The 25,861-nt window shown below is 38.8% G+C and overlaps 12 protein-coding genes across 12 annotated transcripts; 8 read left to right on the plus strand and 4 right to left on the minus strand. All coding sequences in view use genetic code 12, as the record gives it.

The window, feature by feature from the left end:
* Nucleotides 1–1,038: 1,038 nt before the first annotated feature.
* On the plus strand, nucleotides 1,039–2,538 carry I9W82_002864 (LLM class flavin-dependent oxidoreductase; the record flags this gene model as incomplete). The annotated part of the gene is made up of 1 exon (XM_067691766.1): nucleotides 1,039–2,538. The coding sequence occupies one exon, from the start codon at nucleotides 1,039–1,041 to the stop codon at nucleotides 2,536–2,538; it is 1,500 nt and encodes a 499-aa protein (XP_067548213.1).
* A 258-nt stretch (nucleotides 2,539–2,796) lies between these two features.
* Nucleotides 2,797–4,044, plus strand: I9W82_002865 (uncharacterized protein; the record flags this gene model as incomplete). Its single annotated transcript, XM_067691767.1, has 1 exon — nucleotides 2,797–4,044. One exon carries the CDS (start codon nucleotides 2,797–2,799, stop codon nucleotides 4,042–4,044), a length of 1,248 nt encoding a protein of 415 aa, XP_067548214.1.
* Nucleotides 4,045–4,084: 40 nt separating this feature from the next.
* On the minus strand, nucleotides 4,085–4,930 carry I9W82_002866 (uncharacterized protein; the record flags this gene model as incomplete). Its single annotated transcript, XM_067691768.1, has 1 exon — nucleotides 4,085–4,930. The coding sequence occupies one exon, from the start codon at nucleotides 4,928–4,930 to the stop codon at nucleotides 4,085–4,087; it is 846 nt and encodes a 281-aa protein (XP_067548215.1).
* A 1,167-nt stretch (nucleotides 4,931–6,097) lies between these two features.
* I9W82_002867 (uncharacterized protein) lies at nucleotides 6,098–7,423 on the plus strand (the record flags this gene model as incomplete). The annotated part of the gene is made up of 1 exon (XM_067691769.1): nucleotides 6,098–7,423. The coding sequence occupies one exon, from the start codon at nucleotides 6,098–6,100 to the stop codon at nucleotides 7,421–7,423; it is 1,326 nt and encodes a 441-aa protein (XP_067548216.1).
* A 134-nt stretch (nucleotides 7,424–7,557) lies between these two features.
* On the minus strand, nucleotides 7,558–8,430 carry I9W82_002868 (uncharacterized protein; the record flags this gene model as incomplete). Its single annotated transcript, XM_067691770.1, has 1 exon — nucleotides 7,558–8,430. One exon carries the CDS (start codon nucleotides 8,428–8,430, stop codon nucleotides 7,558–7,560), a length of 873 nt encoding a protein of 290 aa, XP_067548217.1.
* A 1,112-nt stretch (nucleotides 8,431–9,542) lies between these two features.
* On the plus strand, nucleotides 9,543–12,130 carry I9W82_002869 (uncharacterized protein; the record flags this gene model as incomplete). The annotated part of the gene is made up of 2 exons (XM_067691771.1): nucleotides 9,543–10,795; nucleotides 11,065–12,130. The coding sequence occupies 2 exons, from the start codon at nucleotides 9,543–9,545 to the stop codon at nucleotides 12,128–12,130; spliced, it is 2,319 nt and encodes a 772-aa protein (XP_067548218.1).
* Nucleotides 12,131–12,946: 816 nt separating this feature from the next.
* I9W82_002870 (uncharacterized protein) lies at nucleotides 12,947–14,518 on the plus strand (the record flags this gene model as incomplete). Its single annotated transcript, XM_067691773.1, has 1 exon — nucleotides 12,947–14,518. One exon carries the CDS (start codon nucleotides 12,947–12,949, stop codon nucleotides 14,516–14,518), a length of 1,572 nt encoding a protein of 523 aa, XP_067548219.1.
* A 419-nt stretch (nucleotides 14,519–14,937) lies between these two features.
* Nucleotides 14,938–15,783, plus strand: I9W82_002871 (uncharacterized protein; the record flags this gene model as incomplete). The annotated part of the gene is made up of 1 exon (XM_067691774.1): nucleotides 14,938–15,783. One exon carries the CDS (start codon nucleotides 14,938–14,940, stop codon nucleotides 15,781–15,783), a length of 846 nt encoding a protein of 281 aa, XP_067548220.1.
* A 40-nt stretch (nucleotides 15,784–15,823) lies between these two features.
* On the minus strand, nucleotides 15,824–17,071 carry I9W82_002872 (uncharacterized protein; the record flags this gene model as incomplete). Its single annotated transcript, XM_067691775.1, has 1 exon — nucleotides 15,824–17,071. The coding sequence occupies one exon, from the start codon at nucleotides 17,069–17,071 to the stop codon at nucleotides 15,824–15,826; it is 1,248 nt and encodes a 415-aa protein (XP_067548221.1).
* Nucleotides 17,072–17,318: 247 nt separating this feature from the next.
* Nucleotides 17,319–18,817, minus strand: I9W82_002873 (uncharacterized protein; the record flags this gene model as incomplete). Its single annotated transcript, XM_067691776.1, has 2 exons — nucleotides 17,319–17,981; nucleotides 18,053–18,817. The coding sequence occupies 2 exons, from the start codon at nucleotides 18,815–18,817 to the stop codon at nucleotides 17,319–17,321; spliced, it is 1,428 nt and encodes a 475-aa protein (XP_067548222.1).
* A 365-nt stretch (nucleotides 18,818–19,182) lies between these two features.
* Nucleotides 19,183–19,746, plus strand: I9W82_002874 (uncharacterized protein; the record flags this gene model as incomplete). The annotated part of the gene is made up of 2 exons (XM_067691777.1): nucleotides 19,183–19,193; nucleotides 19,254–19,746. The coding sequence occupies 2 exons, from the start codon at nucleotides 19,183–19,185 to the stop codon at nucleotides 19,744–19,746; spliced, it is 504 nt and encodes a 167-aa protein (XP_067548223.1).
* Nucleotides 19,747–21,092: 1,346 nt separating this feature from the next.
* On the plus strand, nucleotides 21,093–25,493 carry I9W82_002875 (uncharacterized protein; the record flags this gene model as incomplete). The annotated part of the gene is made up of 1 exon (XM_067691778.1): nucleotides 21,093–25,493. The coding sequence occupies one exon, from the start codon at nucleotides 21,093–21,095 to the stop codon at nucleotides 25,491–25,493; it is 4,401 nt and encodes a 1,466-aa protein (XP_067548224.1).
* Between the last annotated feature and the right edge of the window lie 368 nt (nucleotides 25,494–25,861).

Consider the following 25,861-nt stretch of genomic DNA (forward strand, 5'->3'; position numbering starts at 1 on the left):
CTAAATGACTAAATTTCCACTTGAAATAGTTGTTTATCTTTACGAGTCAATTTTTATTTCCGTAACATCCTCGAAGATTTACATTCCGCAAGATACAGACACAAAAAGAAACAATTTTATTTTTGTTGCCTGACAACGATTGCTATGACGCAATAATTAAACTTCGTAAAGAGTAACTGTGATTATCACTATACTAGAGCCTGTTGTAAAGCATCTGAATGAGCAATTGAGTTAGCACCGGGGTCTCTCTCGTCTTTCGACCATCAATGGAAGTTGTCTTTTAGTGAATGTCGTGGAGGATTTTGGGGTGCGTGGGGAGTAAGGTTACAAAAAAAGGAATTTTGCTTTGTGTTATGAAAGAATGTGCTGGCTGTAAGGTTAACAATTATGAAAAGATAATGCTCATCAATTGAGATGAAAAGATAGCCAGCCAGCAGAAGATTAATCTAATGTGCTATATTCCCATTTACATGAGAATATGAGTTTGGTGGTATGGGCAATAGATATGGCCACTTTTATGTGAAACAGGATCCCAAGTCAAGCCTTCCAAGAGAAAGCGGATCCTGTTTGCACTAGCATTAAAGTCCAGCATTAAAGTCCACCATTAATTCACGAGAACAGATTACGGTTTAAAAAAATGTGAAGTCCTAGAACTACTCCCTAGTGTATGATTTGTGTGCTGGTACTCTTGCATATCTATGTTTATTCAAGCAAAGCAAATTAATTCTGCACGTGATCTTTTAAGTCTATACACCCAACATCAAGAACAAATTCCACACATTGAGTTACACAACAAGCCTAATACACTTTCAAGAAAGAGAACGCTTCTTCAAAATAGAGTAGCCTATGCTTCAAGGATTTTGAGAACACACACGACCTGACTCTAATTGCACGGGATTTGTTTTTTGTTTTTGCAAATTATGTCCTGTGATTTGCAACATATGAGCCACAGTTTTTACAAAACAAATCAGTTCATAAAGTACAACAAAACTAGGTCATATTTTCTATTCAACTTTTCAAATAACTGTTCATCAAGTCATGACAACTAAAAGACAAAAGAAGGAGAGAAAGCCTATCATAATCAATGCATTCGACATGGCCACCCCTGGCTTGCAATCGCCTGGGTTATGGAAGCACCCTAAAGACAAGTCAAGAGACTACAATACAATTGAGTACTGGACAAATCTTGCAAAGTTGTTGGAAAAGGGTAAGTTTAATGCATTATTCATTGCTGATGTGTTGGGGCCTTACGACGTTTACAATGGACCAAGAAACCTTACTGCTGCTGCAAAGTCTGGTGCTCAATGGCCCATCAATGAACCCAGTTTAGTTGTTCCTGCAATGGCCGCGATAACCAAGAATTTGTCCTTTGCTGTTACTGCAAGTACCATCAGTGAAGCTCCATATCATTTTGCTAGAAGATTAGCTACATTGGATCATTTGACAAAAGGCCGTGTTGGATGGAATATTGTTTCTTCTTATTTGGACTCAGCTAGTAGAAACTTGCTAAACGGTCAACCATTGCCACCGCATGATGAAAGATATGTAAAGGCAGAGGAATACTTGGAAGTGATTTATCAATTGTTCTTGTCGTCATGGGCAGATGATGCAGTCAAATTAGATGTCCAGAAAGGTATATTCTCAGACCCCGAGAGAATTAGAGAGATCAATTACGAAGGAAATCATTTCAACGTGCCTGGTCCATTCATTTCGGAGCCTAATCCATACCAAAGATTGCCGGTTATATTGCAAGCGGGTGCTAGCACCAAGGGATTGGAGTACGCAGCAAAACACGCTGAAGCTGTCTTCATTAATGGGAACACACCCGAAGGGTTGAGGACCAAGATTGACAAACTCAATACTTTGATTAAGAAGCACGGAAGGAACCCGGAAGATGTAAAGAAAGTACAATTGGTTACTGTCATTGTCGCTCCTACGTATGAAGAAGCAGTTGAAAAATTCAAGGATTATAAAAAATATGCTGATCTTGAAGGAGCTCAAGCACTCTTTGGTGGATGGTCTGGTTTTGATCTTGGAAAGTACGACTGGGATCAAGAGTTGGATCAAGTTGAGACAAATGCAGTCCGTAGCTTTGCTGAAATGATGACAAAACAATTCCCTGGAGACCCACCCAATCTCAAAAAGACAAGAGGATACATTGCAGACAAGATATCAATTGGCGGCTCTGGTGTTTTGTTCATTGGGTCTCCGACTGATGTCGCTGACGAAATTGAAAATTGGGTGGACGTGGCTGGTATAGATGGTTTCAACTTCACTTATGCCATTACACCTGGCACCTTTGAGGATATTGTAGAGTTGCTTATTCCCGAATTGCAAAGAAGAGGATTGGTTTGGGAAGATTATCCAAAGGATGGATTGACATTTAGAGAAAATTTGTACGGTATTGAAAGAGAGGATCCAACATATTTGAAACCTGATCATCCTGCTTACAATTTAAGATGGAGAGAAGGAGAAAGTCGAGAGGAATTTGAAGCTAAGTTGAAAAAGACATTAAAGGAGAAGTTTGGTAAGGAGTAGATAGACTCAATAGTGAATGAAATGCAGTACCTATTAGTGAATACTGTAAATGATTTTTTCGTATAATCATTGACACTTCTGTGGCTAATATTCGCAGCCACAGTTTTCTTAATCACAGAACAAAAGCTAATTTTCCTTGACACCACACCTTCGGATTGATCATAATTCAACCGAACCCCCTGAAAATGGAGACCCTATATATATAAATGTGTCAACTGGAACAATAGTCTCTCCTTTTCACATACCCACCCAAACACAATGCCATCAAAAGCTAGTTCCTACAAGTTACGTCCATTTGTTGAAGCTCCATTATCGTCCTCTGGCGAGAAGCCTATCGAATTGGAGTCAATTGATTTGTCGTTGTACAAAGATGGTCCTGAGCACGTCCAATCTAGGAAGGAACTTGCTGCAAAAATTGAGAAGTCGTTATCCACATATGGTTTCATTTCAGTGATCAACCATGGGTTCGATGCTGAGAAGTTGGAGCATCTCAAATCAGTTGCTCAAGCGTTGTTGGAGGTACCACTTGAAGAACAAAAAAAGTATTTAGCTGGTGCACTCAAGTCTGATTTTGAGGACCGCACCAAATCAGTTGGTGCAGAACGTGGTTCAGGGTATAAGCCAAAAGGCTACTGGTCTATGCGCAATGGAGTTGAAGATTCCATCACTCATTACAATTTTAATCGTATGAATCATTCTAGTTTCCTTGACACCGAGGTTAACAATTATCCTGAAGTAGCTAAGGACCACCTTAATGAAATTGCCGAATATTATCGCTTTCTTCACACTGACACATTGAGGAAGATTTGCAACTTGACTGATTTGGTGTTGGAGCTACCTGAGGGATTTATTTACGGAAACTATTACTCGGTTAAAGATGGAGATTATGATGGATCTGGAGGTGGTGGCGGAAGATTCATGCTTTATGATGCGATGCCGCCAGAGGATCAAAAGAAGGTTGACAATACTTGGTTAAGAGGACATTCCGATAGTGGTGGTTTTACATTCATCACATCCCAGCCAATTTTGTCGTTGCAAATTCGTGATTACTTCACTGGACAATGGAGCTATGTGGGCCACACTCCTAATGGATTGATTGTCAACGTTGGCGATGCTATGGAGTTTATCACTGGTGGGTACTTAAAGTCATCTGTTCATCGAGTAGTCTCTCCTCCAGATGATCAAAAGAATTATAGAAGATTGGTGTTGATTTATTTTAGCAAGCCTAAGGAAACTGCCATCTTGGATCCTGAACCATTGAACTCACCCAAGTTGAAGAGGTTGGGATACAACAAGCCTGATGAATGGGACAAGATTGATTATGCCGCTTGGAACAGGATCAAAGCAAGTTTATTTGGAAGGAAGGCTGTCAATGATACTAATACTGAGGAGCCCAAGTTGGTGTTATTGCATGGAAGATTGCATGAGAGATGGCACCAGGCAGAAGCGGACTTTAGTTTGGAGGAAGCTAAGAAGAGGTTTGAGGTGATTACATTGGAAGGATAATTGGATATAGTTTGATTTGATAATATGTAAACTTATTTGCTTAAAAGATGTATTTGATCAAGGACACCAAATTGTTGACGGCCCAGATAAAGATGATCTTCCTGTTGGTTGAACTAGAAAGAACTTTCGTGAATGTATTTTGAAGGAAGCTCGACTCTCTCAAAGCATCAAGCAAGATTCCTAAAGTGATCACTCCGTCATTGACAAGTGAAGTAATCAACTTGATAATGAACAGCTTACCATCACTAGTTGAAAAGAGATCGTCAACAACGGATACACCTAAGCCAGACTTGTTTAACGATTCACAGATTGATTCAGGATCAGCAACGAGGTTCACCAAAGTGATCACCGACGACCAAATTGACTCTTGAACTCCACCAATTATGGATCCAATAATTCCTAAAATGTCCAACCTCTTGACTGAAATGACACCGTTGTTGTATAATGCAACAATGATATCCCATAACGCAGGAATCAACAGGTAGTTGATAAAGAATCTCATGACGATTGAAACAGCCAAGCCTGAGTTGTCTGCAGCTTCCAACAACGTTGTCAATCCTGTGTTACTCACATACTCTTCGATGGCCTTGATGGTGGTTCCTTGTGAAAGCGAGTTTGTGGCGAGACCATGGACGATTTGGACACCTGTACCAGACTTGTTTAATGCCGTGAATGCGGCTGTCAATGCAGGATTGTCTCTCTTGGTCACGTTACCTGTAACTGCAGCAACTAATTGTTTCAAGTACTGGTCCACCTCTTCCAACTCTGCTTGTGATGGTTCATCAGCTCTTCTGGCAATGGCATGGCTGACCAAGTCCACCTCACTCGTCTGTGCGAAAACAAATGTGGCAAAGAATAATGATAATAATACGAATAAGTTCTTCATTGGTGCTGAAAACAGACGAATAGCTTCAGTGGCTTAAGGTGGCAGCCCAGTAGTTATATACTTTCACCCAGATTCATTTTCAAAACTTTATTTCAGTTTATGCCCCAATTTGGCATGGTTAGGGAGAAAAGAAATGTGAAATTGTGACCTTATTTTGCAACTTTCAGCCTCAATTCTGCTTTGTGGTTGTTTCGTAATTCACCATTACTTCATCTTGAGGAGCGTTTTAACGTGTATGATTATATAACTCTTTACCGTATTAGGAAATTAATACTCTTTGGATTGTGTAATTTTTTGCAACTTTAAAAAACGTTCCAAAAAAATAGCCCATTTCTATGGACTAGCAAGTGGGGGAGATGTGTAGCCCGATTTGAACTCTTCACTGTGATATTTACGAACCGGTTTATTGTTTATCTATATTAATCATCTTGCTCGTCAGCCTCACTAAGAACAAAAGTAAATAAAAACACTATAAAGTAGATACTGCCTAGTAACCACCACGCAACAACACCTACCCCATACGAATCACACAACGACATGATTGATCCCCAAATGAGGGAAGACAAAAATCTTGCAAACGCAGTAAATGAAATTGAACCGACAAATGAGGATAGGAAAGTGTTGAAGTAGAGAAGTGCAGTTGTTAGGGTATGTGCGGTTGACTGTGGTATAAAAGTATATTGAACAAGCAAGGTTTTACCCAACAATAGCAAAATTTGGCGCAATAATGATGCAAAAAAACTCGCTATTTTTTAAATCAACATTCTGCCTTAAGGGTTTATTAGCATTGAGATTCATCAACAACGTTTTGACAGGGAAATTTAACACCTAGTCTTTCTCAGGGCCTAATCAAGAAATACAGTTGCCCAAAGTTTACTCCTAGATAGCCGGCTTGTATTCTAGATTCTGTCGGCTTTGTATTTCCGTCAATTATTTTTTATTCTTCTCCTCGAAGCGCGCTAACTCCCCAATCGGGATTGAGTGAAGAAAATAATTAAAATTTGAAAAGATAAACACCTCCACCCTGAATGGACCAATTTTTGAGTAATTGGGACGAGAAATGGAGATGCGTTTCCGATAATATTTCTTGCATAAAACGCGGTGCATTTGGCCCCATTCACAAATGATCCCCTAGCTCATTAGTCCACACCAGAGATACTACAAAACATGACTAAAATCGATTTCAACTCAATCAAAATTCAAAAGGGAAGATTAGTGGAAACTATTCACGAAACTGCTAAATGGGGAGCCAAAGGTGTATGGGGGCCGGGCCCAACTGAAACTGGAGTCTGTCGTTTGTCGTTATCAGACTTGGACAAATCAGTTCGTGATTGGTTTGTTAAGGAAACTACTGATCTAGGCTGCAAAATCAAAGTTGATCAAGTTGGTAACACTTTTGCCATCTTTCCTGGAAAGAACAACGATGCATTGCCTACCGGAGTTGGCTCTCATTTAGACACACAACCGAGTGGTGGAAGATACGATGGTATTCTTGGAGTCTTGTCAGGGTTGGAAGTGTTGCGTACCTTGAAGGAAAACAATATTGTGCCAAACTACCCTATTGCATTGATCAACTGGACAAATGAAGAAGGTGCCAGGTTCCCAATCAGTATGGTTGCATCGGGAGTTTGGGCGGATGCAATTCCATTGGAGACTTGCTTAAACTTGGAATCGATTGACGATGAAACCCCAAATAAATTTGGTGATGAATTGAAGAGAATTGGGTATGCAGGTGATGTTCCTGCTTCATACAAAGAAAATCCATTGGCATGTCATTTCGAAATTCATATTGAGCAAGGGCCTATTTTGGAGCACGAGGGTAAAAAGATTGGTGTGGTTGTTGGTGGTCAAGCATTTGAATGGAACTTGGTTACCGTCACAGGAAGATCATCCCATGCTGGAACAACTCCAATGAACACGAGATCAGATGCTTTACTCATGACATCAAAAATTGTTATCATGGCAATCGAAACAGCCACTGCATATGGAGGAGTTGCAACAGTGGGTACACTTCATTTAACCCCACAATCAGTCAATGTGATCCCCAACGAGGTTAAATTTTCATTGGATGTGAGACATGTTGAAGATGACGTTGTTGCAAAGATAGTCTCCGAGATTAAAGCAAAAGCTGCCGAAATTTGTGAGGTTGGTATTGGATCAAAGCTCGCTAAGCCGTTGTCTGTCAAATTTGAGAACTTGACTGTATCCCCTGCAATCAAGTTCAATCAAACCAACATTGATACAGTTAAAAAGGCCGCTTTGCTGTTGTTTGATGAAAAAGATATTAGGGAGATCACTAGTGGTGCAGGTCATGATTCCTGTTATGCCAGCAAGAGAGTTCCTACATCAATGATTTTCATCCCTTCCAAAGACGGAGTTTCTCACAGTCCTGAAGAATACTCCTCACCAGAGGATGTTGATAATGGTTTTCAAGTGTTGTTAAGAACGGTCTTGTTGTATGATGAATTGAGATCTGAAAATGAAGGAGTTTAAATGTATATATGTGTATATACAATGCATATGACTGGTATTTACAGAGAGTAGTAGACGAAATGGTACAACTCTTTAAAGACATAAATTGAACAACTATTCATATGTTTATGCTAAATACCTATGTAGTGTCTTTTCTATTGTGGGAACAAGAAGTCACCTTTGTCCAACTTTACTTGCAAATTGTATTCTGGTTGGAAAGCTGCGTATAAAGTATCTGGATCATTAGTGACATAAGCACTATAGTGTGCTTCCTCATCTGGGATTATTTGCTTTGGCTTAATCTTTTGGTCAACAGCATCAGCCAACAATTGGACTTGACAAGACTTTTCCATCAAGGAGAACAAGTAAGCAGCTTCATCAATAGACAGACCCATCGTTAACAAACCATGGTTTTGTAAAATCACACAACGAACATCTCCGGCTGCTTCTGCAATGGCTTTACCCTCATCTCTTTCCAAAGCAACACCTCCAAAATTCTCATAAACGGCTTGGTTGTTGTAGAACACACAAACATCTTGATTAATCATATCCAAAGGTTTACCAAAGGCAGAGTAAGCTTTTCCATGAACAGAGTGCGTATGGCAAGCAGCATTAATATCAGGCCTAGCCTGATGCAACGAAGAGTGAATAGCAAAACCAGCAGTGTTTATTGGAGCTTGATTCCCATCAGGCAAGATTTCACCTTTTTCAGTAACATGAACCAAATCTTGAGCTCTAATTAAACCGAAGTGAACTCCCAATGGATTGATCCAAAAAGTATCTCTGTCAATTGGATCACGCATGGAACAATGCCCGGCTATACCCTCTTCATAACCCTTTCTTGCAAAGACACGAAATGTAGCAGCAGCGTGTTCTAACATGTGCTTCCTCTCCTCAAGCTTGTCAGTGAAAGTTGGCTTTCTACCTGGATGAGCTCCACCCATTGAGATATTTTGGGAACCTTGGGTACCAAAGTCATAGCCTTTGGATGTTTGCTTATGTTCTTCAGTTGCAGCAGTTGGAGCCATTGTAATGTTTTGTCTTTCTTAATGGAGGTTGTAGAATTTGATAAGTTTGCTTCAAAAAAGGTCATAAGATAAAGCCACCATGAGCTCCGACTCATGACTTATATGTATAGATGGAAAGTTGGGGTAAAATTTTTATGACAAATGCTTATCAAATAATTGGCGAGTGAGGGGGAGGAGTAGCGGGGAGACAAGAATTGTCGAGAAGCCGCGAAATTTGCAGAACTCCACTCAAAAGGAACTGAGAATGGCGCATACTAATGCTGGAGGGGCAACAACAGGTTGATAGAGGAGAGGCTAAGCTTGTAAAGGCTACAAATCAATGTGAAAGATTTAAGTACTTGACGTTGTCGATTTCCACGACTTTCTGGATAGCCTTCCTCGCGATTTTAATTTCCGCTTAGAGTAACACAAAAATAATACTGATAAGGCCAACTCCAGATAAAAAAAGCATATTCTACTCTCTTTATGTTCTGTTCTGCTATTAACGTTCAGTGAGAAGCATAAATTCAGTATGGAGGTTTGGATGGCTCGACTACGAAGCTGCTTTTCACAATTTGGGCGATTGGTTATGTTTCAATTGAATAAATTCGCTTAGAATTGCGAAGCTCTTTGGCACAAGGAAATATCCGCTTATACATTAGGCGGTTGATAACCCTATCCAGTGAAACCGCGCGAGCCTGCTATAATTATTTTAAAATATTTCCACAATTATTATAATTGGCCTGGTCACAACTCCCGCTTAGATGGAGTCCAAATGCGGTAACTCATTATTGTTTGCAGCGCGAGATTGCTAAATCTTCTATAAAGCTAAGCAGTGTCTCAAGCTTACCAGAATTGTATATAATCCATGAGTTCTTTTTACCTGAGACTGATATGTAGAGTGATCTAGAGTAAAGTACCCAGATTTATTTACTTATATCATCCATACAGACTGAATAAGAGCTCTCTCTTTATCTGCGTGGTAGCATTTATTAGTAGTGTATAGGGCTAACTGTTGAGTATCCACTCTTTTTGTTTTTGCCATGAAAACACAAGGAAGGTATAAATTTACTCTCCATACTTAAATACTCACGCAATCTCTCAGTTACTTAAACTACTTACATTAATCACCAATGATTTCTTTACCCGACTTGCCATTCCATTGTTTGCAAACAATATTCAGTGGCATCAATCAGCACCAAACACTAGCGCTCGCTCCCTTGCATTCGAGTTTTTACGAGGTTGCAAAAACAAAATTATATAGCAATATTTATGTTTATCAATCATGGGCACCTTTAGATGACATTGCTCTTTATGATTTTGAAAATTTTCCAAAACCACCGGGACCACAATTCAGATATCATAAGGATATCAATAACCTCAAAAGCAACAAGTTCACCATAATATCCGTGGAAACACTCGAAAGGTATTTAGCTCACATGGACAAGACTCAGACAATTCATCGTCTTGAGATGGACGAGTTTTATCTAATTTTGATGGAGTGCATTTTCAGACTACTCCACATTAAATTTTTGGTTTTGAGAGAAAACGACGTTTGCTATCCGCATATGCGTCACATATTAAAATATCCGGACGTGGAATTAAACCTTAAACTTTGGGGCATCGAAGGATTCAAGTCGAATAAATCGTGGTTAGTACCTACAAAAGTTTCAGACGCCGAATTGCCGCCAGGAAGGACTTGGCTACCTTTTATTGAATATTTTACGAACTCACCTGCAGATTCCACAACCCCAGCTATGTACCATTTCGTAATCAACACTGATCCGGTTGACTTATCGAACTGGTTCAAAGACGTAAAAGTACTGAAATTGAACATTATTAGTGAGGACGATGATATTCCATTTTACTTCTGTAATATTTTCAACACAGAAACTCTCCAAGAATTGACCATTTTTGGGTATTTCTTGTTTTGCAATTTGTTTGAGGAATATGACTTGACTAGGAAATTTCCCAAATTGAAGCTGCTATGCTTAAGGGTGCATGGTTTGATTCCACCAGACGAGATAATGAATTCTCTCCCACAGTACTCACACAAGACATTGGAAATGTTTACCGTTTCCACTGCTGAGTACTCTATAGACTATGCAAATATCCTATGCAATTTGGGGGCTAACTTTCCTGCTGCGAGTATTAATTGGTGGAGAGAATCCGAGTCTGGGATATATTACGGAGAGTTTGATGAGATCATGGTTTCATTAAGCCCTAATTTACCCTTGGGGATAGTGGGTGATCACCACCCAGGCGAGACAACATTTTGCTGTTCTAACCAAGTTACGGGAAAGCTTCAGAAGTATTACACAAATTCGGAGTTGGCTCAAATTTACAGTTTAGTGCGAGATGCAATCCCAGGAGGTAGCGTTTTTGAGTAAGCTGCAAACAGAATTGTACCTTCCTTCCATGAGGATGTAACGACAGCATAACAAACAAACATATCAGAAACTTTATGAATCACCACTTAGAGAAAACTGAGCTACAATGATTTCTCTAGCTATATTTCTTCTCGAGTTTGAAACGCCAAAGAGTACACAAATTACACAGTCTAATGGAGAGACTTTTAGAACACTTCGGCTTGAAAAATTTGTCCAATATAATCAAGAAACATATTAGGGACAAAAGTTAACCATTTGATTCAAGAATTAAAGTGCAATTCATAATCAACGATTTAGAGACCCAAACTAAATCAGCTCCATTGTGTCGTCGTGATATTGAAGAAATCCTTTGTAAACTTTTTGAACCAGAATGGATTGGATCAACAAAACAACAACAAAGCCAACTAAAACTGATCGTTTTAAAAATGGATAACTTATTTCGCTTGAATACTCAAATATCCAATGATATGTTTCTTCCAGAAGTTCTGGGACTCGTAAATGTTATTATTCGTTGGATATACAACAAGTTAGAAAAGAAATGGTCCCAAAGTCCAAAATGCGACATTTCATTCGGTAGATTATGCCAAAACTTGATAACATTACTTCTACTTCACAGGTTCAATTTACACGTGCCCTACAGTGGCAAAAAGAACCCAACTGGAGAGAACGACCACTACAATGTTGTAAGAAGAAGTTGGTTTAAGATTCGGAATATAGGTGTTCCCAAAATTTTGAAATATGATAACATTGAATTAAAATGTCTTTACACGACGAAGATTTCAGGTTGGTTCCAAATTCCACGAATTGACAAAGTGCCGATCCTAGAAAGACACTTTTCAGACAGTGTAACTCCTTGTTACATAAATATGGTCGCGGATATAACAGGGCACGTCATCCAAACGGAGTACCGAATTCCAACAGTAAACGAGAGATCTCTACTTGTTGATTGTGGGATAGAGTCAAATGGGGAGCTTGTGTCGTTCATTGAGTATAAGACTGAATCAATCAGCCCACTATTCAAAAAGCATGAAAAATTTGAGGAGGATACTTCCTATGTATTAAGCCAAACCCTTTTGGGGATGGCTTTTAGTGGTGTTAATAATTGTTTTATTACATCCCCAGACATATTAATTTATGTAAAGATCTACACGCCTCAAGGCATGACTTTGCCAGTGATGGGGTGTCAAACTTTTAGATTTGGCAGCCACGGAATATCTGCTTGGGCCATAATTTTACATAAACTCCTTGAATCATCTTCGAAGAAACTCACTCCCGGTGAGGTTGCTTATCTTAAACAGAAGTTGTTGAAGAATAATACTCCAAATAACTGAGAAATACAGAGTTAAAGTTGCCAATATGAGTAGCGATAGTGAAGGGACTGAATTTTGAAAATAAAAGCTTATTTCTATCGATATTACAGTAGTGTTGCTAAATAGTCTTTAATTTGAAATGAACCAAGTCTTCGTATAGTAAAGTACTCTTGTTGTGAATCTTCCCTATTTCCTAAGTCCATTTGTACTGGATTAAATCACCACATGCCGATAGTCTTTTCCCTATCATAACGCTTAGTGTCTTTGTAGCTATCTACAGAAACACGACTATAGTACGCTTGGAATAGTTTGGATTCTTCTTTAATAGATCGATGCTTGTAGGTATCTTGAGCCTTTTGGTATTGATTGTTGATGAAAATATCGAGAGCCAAATACGGCAATTGGTGAGTTCCTAATAATGATGGTAGATGATTGAAGTGTCACTAGAGATTTACCAAAAAAAGTTTGCCATGCCGTGTGGCAGTTTCTGTCTTGGGTATTTTAATTCCGCTTTTGAATCGGAATTATGCACCAATTCGGAACGAGAGAGAGGGGATCAGTCAGACAGACAGTAATTTTCAGACACAAGACACAAAGATTAATCAAAGAGTGAATGGCATCAAATACACAAAGCAAAGAACTAAAGGACAATCGGTATTATATTGTAATGTATGGACGGAATTTTAATGAAATGAGTAATAAAGCCTTATGTAATAAATGAAATTTGACAAAGAAACCACACTTTGAAAGAGGAAAGGGATGAGAGGAATTACTTTTGTTTCTTTTTTGATCTCATGCTTAACTCAATAGACGTCATACACTCAGGGCATATTCAGTATGAGTAATCCAACCATAACAGAGCAGCTTCAAGGTTTTCCTATCTTTCAAATGGTTATAGTTGGCTTACTTCGACTATCAGAACCAATAGCATTCGCCAGTTACCTAAGTTACATCTTTTTCATGATTAAAAGTTTCAGGATTGCAAAAACCGATGCTGATGTTTCCAGATATAGCGGCTATTTAGCATCATCTTTTGCTTTTAGTCAGTTTTTGAGCTCGGTTAAATGGGGGAAGGCGTCTGACAAATATGGAAGGAAGCCAATTATCCTTCTTGGATGCTTAGGAACTGCTATTTCAATGATTGTCTTTGGCTTCAGTACCAACTTTTATATGGCATGTGCTGCGAGAATCATGATGGGCCTTTTAAATGGAAACGTTTCCATAATGAGAACAACTGTTGGAGAAATAGCGGTTGAGAAGCGCCACCAAGGAATAGCGTTCTCCAACTTGAGTTTATTATGGAGTTTTGGGAAATGTATTGGAGCTTATATGGCAGGAAAATTGACTGATGTTGATCACTTTAGAAATTATAGACGCGAGGAAAAAGAGGGTGCTCAAGATTCTGATTCCCTATTTGTGAGATTCCCCTTTGCTTTCTCCAATATTGTCATTTCGTCAATAATTCTTTGCTTCATTGCATTTGGATGGTTGTTTCTTGAAGAGACGAATGAACAAGTGAATCATAAACGAGACCGAGGTTTAGAAATAGGTGACTATATCAGAAGACTTTTGGGCTTTAAAGTGCCAGAACGGCCATGGCAGATAGTTAAATCGGAGGACAGCGAGTATTTGATACAAAATGATTCATTGCATGATGACTCTGAAGAGAATGAGACATATGAATTACAACTGCTAACGTCGAACGAAGAAAACATTACGAAACATAAAACTGATATTGCACTTTTCACATGGCCAATTATTTATCGCATTTTCTGTAACTTCTTATTGTCATTTTGTAATGTCATATACACTGAGTTTCTTCCAATCTTGTTGTCGAAATCGATTGATGTGAAATCTTTGAAGTTTCCAATTCATAGTCGCGGCGGGTTCGGTTACAGTACTGAAGCTGTGGGAAAACTTCTTTCCATTACAGGTCTCGCGGGAGTAATTTGCGTTAGCTTGCTATTTCCCATAATTAACAAATATTTTTCACTTTTCACTGCTTTCAGATCTGGATTGGGCATCATTCCACTCGTTTCCTTCACGTTGCCATTGATAATATTTACCATCCCAGAATACAGTCCGGTTTTCCACCTGCACGCCCTAACAACTGCACTTCTCTATTTCAACACTTTTCTATCCTCATTTGTCGGTTCAATTTCATTTCTGCAAATGACACTTTTAATCCACCGTGCATCTCCAAAACAACACAGAGCAGTCATTAATGGTTATACAATTTCATTTACTGCGTTTGCAAGATTTTTGTCTCCCCTCATTTGGGGATCAATCATGTCATTGTGTGACTCGTTTGGGGTAGGTGTTGTTGCGTGGTGGTTACTAGGCAGTATCTACTTTATAGTGTTTTTATTTACTTTTGTTCTTAGTGAGGCTGACGAGCAAGATGATTAATATAGATAAACAATAAACCGGTTCGTAAATATCACAGTGAAGAGTTCAAATCGGGCTACACATCTCCCCCACTTGCTAGTCCATAGAAATGGGCTATTTTTTTGGAACGTTTTTTAAAGTTGCAAAAAATTACACAATCCAAAGAGTATTAATTTCCTAATACGGTAAAGAGTTATATAATCATACACGTTAAAACGCTCCTCAAGATGAAGTAATGGTGAATTACGAAACAACCACAAAGCAGAATTGAGGCTGAAAGTTGCAAAATAAGGTCACAATTTCACATTTCTTTTCTCCCTAACCATGCCAAATTGGGGCATAAACTGAAATAAAGTTTTGAAAATGAATCTGGGTGAAAGTATATAACTACTGGGCTGCCACCTTAAGCCACTGAAGCTATTCGTCTGTTTTCAGCACCAATGAAGAACTTATTCGTATTATTATCATTATTCTTTGCCACATTTGTTTTCGCACAGACGAGTGAGGTGGACTTGGTCAGCCATGCCATTGCCAGAAGAGCTGATGAACCATCACAAGCAGAGTTGGAAGAGGTGGACCAGTACTTGAAACAATTAGTTGCTGCAGTTACAGGTAACGTGACCAAGAGAGACAATCCTGCATTGACAGCCGCATTCACGGCATTAAACAAGTCTGGTACAGGTGTCCAAATCGTCCATGGTCTCGCCACAAACTCGCTTTCACAAGGAACCACCATCAAGGCCATCGAAGAGTATGTGAGTAACACAGGATTGACAACGTTGTTGGAAGCTGCAGACAACTCAGGCTTGGCTGTTTCAATCGTCATGAGATTCTTTATCAACTACCTGTTGATTCCTGCGTTATGGGATATCATTGTTGCATTATACAACAACGGTGTCATTTCAGTCAAGAGGTTGGACATTTTAGGAATTATTGGATCCATAATTGGTGGAGTTCAAGAGTCAATTTGGTCGTCGGTGATCACTTTGGTGAACCTCGTTGCTGATCCTGAATCAATCTGTGAATCGTTAAACAAGTCTGGCTTAGGTGTATCCGTTGTTGACGATCTCTTTTCAACTAGTGATGGTAAGCTGTTCATTATCAAGTTGATTACTTCACTTGTCAATGACGGAGTGATCACTTTAGGAATCTTGCTTGATGCTTTGAGAGAGTCGAGCTTCCTTCAAAATACATTCACGAAAGTTCTTTCTAGTTCAACCAACAGGAAGATCATCTTTATCTGGGCCGTCAACAATTTGGTGTCCTTGATCAAATACATCTTTTAAGCAAATAAGATTACATATTATTAAATCAAACTATATCCAATTATCCCTCCAATGTAATCACTTCAAACCTCTTCTTAGCTTCCTCCAAACTAAAGTTGGATTCAGCATTGTGCCATCTTTCATGTAATCTTCCATGTAGCAACACCAATTTAGGGCCTTCAGTATTAGTATCATTGACAGCCTTCCTTCCGAATAAACTCGACTTGATCTTGTTCCAAGCTGCAAAATCAATCTTCTCCCACTCATCGGGTTTGTTGTATCCCAACCTCTTCAACTTGGGTGAGTTCAAAGGTTCAGGATCCAAAATGGCACTTTCCTTAGGCCTGCTGAAATAGATGACCACGAATCTTCTATAGTTCTTTTGGTCATCGGGAGGTGAAACTACTCGATGAACTGCCGACTTGTAATACCCGCCAGTGATAAACTCCATAGCATCGCCAACGTTGACAATCAATCCATTAGGTGTGTGGCCAACAAAGTTCCATCTTCCGGTGTAGTAATCACGAATCTGTAATGACAAGATTGGCTGTGATGTAAGAAAAGTAAACCCACCACTATCGGAGTGTCCTCTTAACCAGGTATTATTGACTTTCTTCTCATCTTCGGGTGGCATCGCATCATAAAGCATGAATCTTCCATAACCAGCTCCAGATCCATCATAGTCGCCCTCTTTGATTGAATAATAGTTTTCATAAATAAATCCCTCAGGTACTTCCAATGCCAAATCAGTCAAATTGCAAATTTTCTTTAAAACATCGGTGTGAACGAAACGAAAGTACTCTGCAATTTCTTTGAGATGATCCTTTGCAACTTCAGGGTAGTTGTTGACCTCAGTGTCAAAGAAACTAGAGTGATTCAAGTGGTTGAAATTGTAATGAGTGATGGAATCTTCAACCCCATTTTGCATAGACCAGTAACCCTTGGGCTTATACCCTGAACCACGTTCTGCACCAATTGACTTGGAACGATCTTCAAGATCCGACTTGAGTGCACCAGCTAAATACTTTTTTTGTTCTTCAAGTGGTACCTCTAACAATGCTTGACCAATAGATTTGAGATGCTCCAACTTCTCAGCTTCGAACCCATGGTTAATCACTGAAATGAAACCGTATGTGGATAACGACTTCTCAATTTTTGCAGCAAGTTCCTTCCTAGACTGGAGGTGTCCAGGACCGTCTTCGTACAACGACAAGTCAATTGACTCCAATTCGATGGGCTTCTCACCCGAGGATGATAATGGAGCTTCAACAAATGGACGTAACTTGTAGGAACTAGCTTTTGATGGCATTGTGTTTGATAAGTATGTGAAAAGGAGAGGCTATTGTTCCAGTTGACACATTTATATATATAGCGTCTCCATTTTCAGGGGGTTCGGTTGAATTACGATCAATCCGAAGTTGTGGTGTCAAGGAAAATTGAGAAAACTGTGGCGAACATTGGCCACAGAATTGACACAGAAGTGTCAATGATTATACGAAAAAATCATTTACAGTATTCACTAATAGGTACTGCATTTCATTCACTATTGAGTCTATCTATTCCTTACCAAACTTCTCCTTTAATGTCTTTTTCAACTTAGCTTCAAATTCCTCTCGACTTTCTCCTTCTCTCCATCTTAAATTGTAAGCAGGATGGTCAGGTTTCAAATATGTTGGATCCTCTCTATCAATACCGTACAAGTTTTCTCTAAATGTCAATCCATCCTTTGGATAATCTTCCCAAACCAATCCTCTTCTTTGCAATTCGGGAATAAGCAACTCTACAATATCCTCAAATGTGCCAGGTGTAATGGCATAAGTGAAGTTGAAACCATCAATACCAGCCACGTCCACCCAATTTTCAATTTCGTCAGCGACATCAGTTGGAGACCCAATGAACAAAACCCCTGAACCTCCGACAGAAAGCTTGTTCGCGACATAACCCCGAGTTTTCTTGATATTTGGTGGGTCACCTGGATTTGGCTTAATCATGAGATCGACATAGCTGCGGATCGCGTTGCTTTCAACTTGGTCCAACTCTTGATCCCAATCGAATTTTGCAAGATCGATCCCAGTCCATCCCCCGAAAAGTGCTTGTGCGCCCTCAATGTCGGCATACTTCTTGTACTCTTCCAATTTTTCAAGCGCTTCTTCATATGTAGGTGCGACAATAGGAGTAACAACTTGGACCTTTTTCACATCCTCGGGGTTCCTTCCAAACTTTTTAATCAAAGCGTTGAGCTCTTCAACTTTCACCTTTAAGCTCTCGGGATTCAGTGAGTTTAAAAAACCGACTCAGCATGCTTTGCAGCATATGCTAATCCTCTGGGACTTGCACCCGCTTGCAATATAACTGGCAATCTTTGATATGGATTAGGCTCCGAAATGAATGGACCAGGCACGTTGAAATGATTTCCTTCGTAATTGATCTCTCTAATTCTCTCGGGGTCTGAGAATATACCTTTCTGGACATCTAATTTGACTGCATCATCTGCCCATGACGACAAGAACAATTGATAAATCACTTCCAAGTATTCCTCTGCCTTTACATATCTTTCATCATGCGGTGGCAATGGTTGACCGTTTAGCAAGTTTCTACTAGCTGAGTCCAAATAAGAAGAAACAATATTCCATCCAACACGGCCTTTTGTCAAATGATCCAATGTAGCTAATCTTCTAGCAAAATGATATGGAGCTTCACTGATGGTACTTGCAGTAACAGCAAAGGACAAATTCTTGGTTATCGCGGCCATTGCAGGAACAACTAAACTGGGTTCATTGATGGGCCATTGAGCACCAGACTTTGCAGCAGCAGTAAGGTTTCTTGGTCCATTGTAAACGTCGTAAGGCCCCAACACATCAGCAATGAATAATGCATTAAACTTACCCTTTTCCAACAACTTTGCAAGATTTGTCCAGTACTCAATTGTATTGTAGTCTCTTGACTTGTCTTTAGGGTGTTTCCACTGACCAGCTGATATAATGTTTGGGGTTGCCATCTCAAGGGCATTTATAATGATTGGCTTTTTCTCCTTCTTTTGTCTTTGAGTTGTCATCGTTGCTTCCACCAAGGTAGATTAAACATTGGAATAAGGAAGTACTTTGGCAGAGATTTAGTTCTCCCTTAAATAATCTTGTCTGAAAGTGTGGCTTCAAATTAGACAAGAAATCATTTTCTATTTCACAACAATAGACCTTTAAAGGGGTGCATGCCAAACTCCAATAGAAGTTAGATCACATAATGAGTGCTTGTATCACGCAATATCAGTAGTAAGCTTGTCTCGCATTGGTAATATTGTGACTCGTGTTCCCTGGTTTAGAAGACATTGGTTTCTTTTTCGCTTAAAACAAAAGGATTTTGGAATCTCGCAGATTTGAATTTTGAAATTTTGGCAACCACTTTTATCAAAAACTAAAAAAAATGTCTACAAGGTAAGCCAATACTGCAAAGTAGATACTATAAAGCATTGACAATTGTCCTAACAGATCCAGACCTTCAACCTTACGTCAATTGATTCGAAGCTCGCAAGAATTTGGCAATTGCTTGAATCCTTTACTTGCAGAGTCATTACCAGTTGTGCTGCCAAATACCAAAGCCAAAACATTGTACCTCTCAGCGTTTCTATTTGTCCCAAAGAAGGCAGAAGTAACAGGCCGTATCCTCAAGAATAATGTGTCAAAACCTAAGACATTGAAACCAGTCAGGAGAGCGCCTTCATCGCTGATTCCACGCAAGAAGGTCAAGTCAAAGCCAGCGGTTGAAGATGTAGATGAGAATTGGACTCCAGAATTAGAAGGTAGTGATACAAAAGAGGTCTATTTGAGCTACAATGACTCAAACACACCAAAACATATTGGTAAGTTTTTTAACATCATGGTTGGAAATCGATTAAAGCGTCAATGTAAATACTGTCATTTGCAATATGCTGATTTGAAAGGGTTTAATCGACATTATGAAAAGAAGCACGGGAAGCGAGCATCCTAATCACATGTATTCACTAGACGCAAACACTATTCTCAATTTGTTTACTATACAACACTATTTCAATCGTGGATGATCTTTCAACCGAGTCCCATACGCTTAGAATATACATTCTTTACTTTTTCTATTTATCAATTGGTGTAGCCGAACTTAAGTTTGTATGATTCTGATCCATTTGGGTCTACAATTGATGTAACCAAAACAGTTATCCTCTGCATGACAGTAAATTTAATCTCATGTCCAACAGGATATACATATAGGTAGTCGTCACTCTAGCTAATCAAGCTTATAAAAGCCTACAGCAAAGATGGAGCCACTGCTATATACGGCACTGATACGGATAGCACGACTTTTGTGTGCACTCTTACGTAAGCGGCTAAGACATGAATTTAATTGGTGAGACAAAAAAAATTATCGGGGCGGATGATAAAAAAAAGGCAAAAGCCGAAAAAAAAACAAAAAAAAAAAAAATGCTGGTACCCCAGAAACGAAGCAATCACCGAGGTTAATCCCGTAATAAATGCCAATTCATGAACTGGCCCTTGATGCCTTATATCGAAAAAAAAGTTATTCTGGAAGCATTTATGAAGAAGGTTTCGTATTTCGTGCCGTATGGATAGAAAAAAACAAGGCTTTCCTTTCTATTAGATCACTAATTCCGCGTCTGACATTTTTTTGTCTCTCTTTTTGTGTTACTACAATGAAGGGAATATCGGTGGTACTTCCCAATCTGGCGCAATTAAGGCCGTTTGATCTTGCTGGAATACGACCTGAAGTGGCCAACCTTATTCTCGTAAAGTTTCCTCTTCATGAAAGCAAGTCATGAGAGGTACCTAAAGGGATACGTTGGTGCAAGAAACCCCCTTTCTTCGTGAACACTCCTCTTTTCTTCAAATTACGCATGAGCCACCTTTAAGGCTGACTTACTGCATACCAGATAGGAAGAAACCAAATATAGTAAGAACAAAAAGGCTTGATGAACTAGAGGGATCAATAGTGGTTATTATATGTACAGTACGGCTAGTGGCAAACTCGCTAATGAACGGCTATTGTATGTTGCGGCGGTAGTATATACAATATAAAATGTATATTTCCTAATTGGGACTAAATTCCGTTTTTGTGAGTATAGAGGCTAAAAATGCAAATAATAATAATCAACACTAAAGAAATAGCCATCTATACATCACAGACACAGAGCAAAAATAAATATATAAAAATTTCATATTTTATACAAAACTTCAGAAATATATATGACCAAACAGATCAGTCATTATTCATAGAATAGATTTTCACCTTTTTTTTCATTCACACCACACATCTTCCACTAAACTAACGTACTGCACATCATCATGACGACATCGCCATCTGCGTTAGAGTCAAACCAACTACTGTTGGAACGACAAAAGAGGTTATTGAGTTTTCTAATGTCCAAAAAGGTACCCCCTGTGCCTACACAAGAAGAAAGGAAACCATATCCTGGATCTAGAGCAAATTTCATCAAACAAATTTTCTTCTGGTGGCTATCGCCAATAATGAAAACTGGATACCAAAGAACTTTACAACCCGATGACTTGTTTTACTTAACTGATGATATAAAAGTACAGAAAATGGCTGAGGATTTCTACAGATATATGTCTCATGACATTGATCGTGCTAGACAGAAGCATATTGCTGGAAAGTGTTCCGAGAGAGGCGAAACACTTGAAACTACGTCTGTTCCCCCAGAGGATGACTTGAAAGATTTCCAATTGAGTAAATTCCTAACGGTTTGGGCGTTGGCAAAAACTTTCAAATGGCAGTACACGTGGGCATGTGTATGTTTAGCATTGAGTAATGCTGGTCAAACAACTATGCCATTATTGAGTAAGAAGTTGATTAAATACGTTGAGTTGAAGGCGTATGGGCAAGAGCCAGGTATTGGGAAAGGTCTTGGTTACTCATTTGGAACAACAGCAATGGTGTTTATTGTTGGTGTTTTGATCAATCATTTCTTTTACCGTTCAATGATTACTGGTGCTCAAGCTAAAGCAGTGTTGACAAAGGCACTTTTGGATAAATCGTTTAAACTTAGTGCTGAAGCTAAACACAAGTACAGTGTTGGTAAGATTACTTCTATGTTGGGAACTGATTTATCAAGAATTGATTTCGCTTTGGGGTTCCAACCTTTTTTAATTGTTTTTCCTATTCCAATCGCCATTGCAATTGCCATCTTGGTGGTTAATATTGGAGTTGCATCATTAGTTGGTGTGGGTATCTTGCTTGTGTTTATGATTGGTATTGCTTTCTCTACGGGGAAGTTGTTTGCATACAGAAAGAAGGCCAATAAGTACACAGATTCCAGAGTTAATTACATGAAGGAAGCATTAAACAATTTAAAGATTATCAAATTTTACTCATGGGAACCACCATATCATGACAATATCTCAAATATAAGAAAGAAGGAAATGAAGATTATTTATCGTATGCAAGTTCTTCGAAACATTGTTACATCATTCGCCATGTCCTTGACATTGTTTGCATCAATGACTGCATTCTTGGTACTTTATGCCATTGCTAATGGAAGAAGAGATCCAGCATCCATTTTCTCATCGCTTTCCCTTTACAATACATTAACTCAACAAGTGTTTTTGTTACCCATGGCTTTGGCTACAGGAGCTGATGCATTTATGGGTATTTCTCGTGTTGGTGATTTCATGTCACAAAGTGAAGTAAACCCAGAGGAGAACGCTATTGAAGCTCCACCTGATGTTCAAGAGTCGATGGAGAAGAAGTCATTGTCTATTGATGTTGAAAATGCGTCATTTGAATGGGAAGTATTTGAAGATGAGGATGAGGATGATGGCAAGACGAAGAAGAAGAAGAAGAAAAAGAGTGGTAAAAAGAGAAGTTCAGAAGAAAGTGTCACTTTTGATGTACAAGATAGTGATGTGTCTTCATCTAAAGGATTAGATGGATCTTCTTCAACCCATGATGACTCTTCTGAAGAGGATGCCCATTTTGAAGGTTTGAAAAATATTGATTTCAAAATCAAAAAAGGTGAATTTGTTGTCATTACGGGTTTAATTGGATCAGGAAAATCTTCCTTATTATCCGCCATGTCTGGATTTATGAAACGTACTAGTGGATCAGTCAATGTCAATGGATCATTATTACTTTGTGGATACCCATGGGTGCAAAATTCCACCGTCAAGGAAAATATCATTTTCGGTTCAGAATACGACGAAGAAAAATACAAGAGAGTCATTTATGCATGTTCATTAGAAGCTGATTTGGAGTTGTTGCCAGCTGGTGATAGGACTGAGATTGGTGAGCGTGGTATCACTTTATCTGGTGGTCAAAAGGCAAGAATCAACTTGGCTCGTGCGGTGTATGCAAATAAGGATATCATTCTCTTGGATGATGTTTTGAGTGCGGTTGACGCTCGTGTGGGAAAACATATTATGAATAATTGTCTTTTGGATTTGTTGAAGGATAAGACCAGAGTGTTGGCAACGCATCAGTTGTCATTGATTGGATCTGCCGATCGAGTAATCTTTTTGAATGGAGATGGCTCGATTGATATTGGAAAATTTGAAGAGTTGAAAGAACGTAATCCCGCATTTGGTAATTTGATGGCGTATAATAGTGATTCTAAAGCGGAAGAGGAGCAGGAAGAAGAATTGGAAGACTATGCTGAAGAGGAATTACTTGAGGAGGATAAACGTAACATTGAGCGTCAGTTGACTCGTCGTTCCACGAGAACAGTTACTACTGTGGGTGCATTCCCTGAAGATGTTGAGGAAGACGAGGAAGATCGCCACCATGAATACAACTTGGATGAAGAAGCTGATGGTAAATTGATTGAAGATGAAGAACGTGCCGTTAATGCCATCAGTAAAAAGATTTATGCCAAGTACTTCCAATTGGGATCAGGAAAGTTTACTCCGTGGGTAATGCTTCCACTTATGCTTACATTTATTGTCTTGGCCACTTTTAGTCAAATTTTCACAAATACTTGGTTATCATTCTGGACTGAATACAAATTCGACAGACCTAATGGATTCTACATTGGTATTTACATCATGTTTACATTCTTGTCGTTTATCTTGTTGACTTGCGAGTTTATCATCTTGGTTTACATTACAAACACTGCATCAGTCATGATGAATGTTCTTGCAGTTAAAAAAGTGTTACATGCACCAATGTCGTTTATGGATACTACTCCAATGGGTCGTATTTTGAATAGATTCACCAAGGATACTGATGTGTTGGATAATGAAATTGGTGATCAATTGAGATTCTTTTTGTATGTGTTTGCCAATATTATTGGTGTCATTATCTTGTGTATTATCTACTTGCCATGGTTTGCTATTGCTGTTCCATTCTTGGGAATGTTGTTTGTTTCTATTGCGGATTATTACCAAGCTTCAGCTCGTGAAATCAAGAGATTGGAGGCGGTGCAAAGATCACTTGTTTACAATAACTTTAATGAAACATTGAGTGGTATGGCTACCATCAAAGCATACAAGGCTATAGACAGGTTTATTGACAAGAATAACTACTTGATTAACCGTATGAATGAGGCTTATTACATCACAATTGCCAATCAACGTTGGTTGGCTATTCATATGGATTTTGTGGCTACATTATTTGCATTGTTAATTGCGTTACTTTGTGTCAATCGTGTTTTCAATGTTAGTGCTAGTTCCGTTGGTTTGATTTTGTCTTATGTCTTGCAAATTGCTGGTCAATTATCGATGCTTATTAGAACATTCACTCAAGTTGAAAATGAAATGAACTCAGCTGAAAGATTGAACTCATATGCAACCAGCTTGCCAACTGAAGCTCCATACATCATTACTGAAAATACTCCACCACCGGATTGGCCTTCGCGGGGAAGTATCACTTTTGATCATGCATCATTGGCTTATAGGCCTGGTTTACCTTTGGTTTTGAAAAACTTAAATTTCACAGTCAACCCAATTGAGAAGATTGGTATCTGTGGTAGAACTGGTGCTGGTAAATCATCAATCATGACTGCATTGTATCGGTTGTCTGAGTTGGATTCAGGAAAGATTGAAATTGATGGTATTGATATATCTAAACTAGGGTTGAGAGATTTGAGGTCAAAGTTGTCCATTATTCCTCAAGATCCGGTATTGTTTAGAGGTACAATCAGAAGCAATTTGGACCCATTTAATGAGCATGAAGATGATCGATTATGGGATGCATTGAGAAGGACAGGGTTAATTGAAGAGTCAAGATTGGAATCAGTCAAAAAACAAACAAAAGCAAGTGCCAAGTCACCAAATGTAAAAGTTTCAGAAAAATCTAATGAAAAGACAGTCACTACCACCACCAACACTCCAGATTCCTTGGCATTGCATAAATTCCATTTAGATCAAGCAGTCGAAGACGAAGGTTCAAACTTCTCATTAGGTGAAAGACAATTGATTGCATTTGCACGTGCCTTGGTTCGTGATTCCAAGATTCTTATATTAGATGAAGCTACATCATCAGTTGATTATGAAACCGATTCCAAGATTCAAGACACAATTATTCGAGAATTTAGAGATTGTACAATCTTGTGTATTGCCCATAGGTTGAAAACGATTATCAACTATGATCGTATTTTGGTATTGGATAAAGGTGAAGTTAAAGAATTTGATACTCCTTGGAACTTGTTTAATTCTAGGGGTAGTATTTTCCAACAAATGTGTGAACGGTCAAATGTTACTGAACAGGATTTTTCAAATTCAACTAAATTTTAGAAACGGGAAAGAGAAGCTGGGGTAGTAGATTGGTATGTTGGAGGTTAATAATTATTTATATCATGGTTAATAGTATATACATATATGTATGTTTAAAAATATAGAAAAAAAGTAATGCTTAAATGAGCTTATATGGTTAGTATCCTCCGGATATAAGAGAGTAAGAAGAAGAACTAAAAGATTTATTTCGCGGATTTAAAGTCCGGAACGGACCAAAAGAGAAGAATAATCTTATTTCCAGATACACTAACACGATGTTGAATACTCTCTCTTGGACTTTGGCTGTGCTAGTTCTAAGTTTACAGTCAGAGGAATAACAACCCCGAGCTCTTTCTGTGTAAGAGAGAAAGAATGACAGGGTGGTTATT

This window comes from Candida metapsilosis, assembly GCF_017655625.1.
Source record: "Candida metapsilosis strain BP57 chromosome Unknown scaffold3, whole genome shotgun sequence".
Classification (NCBI taxonomy): Eukaryota; Fungi; Ascomycota; class Pichiomycetes; order Serinales; family Debaryomycetaceae; genus Lodderomyces; species Lodderomyces metapsilosis.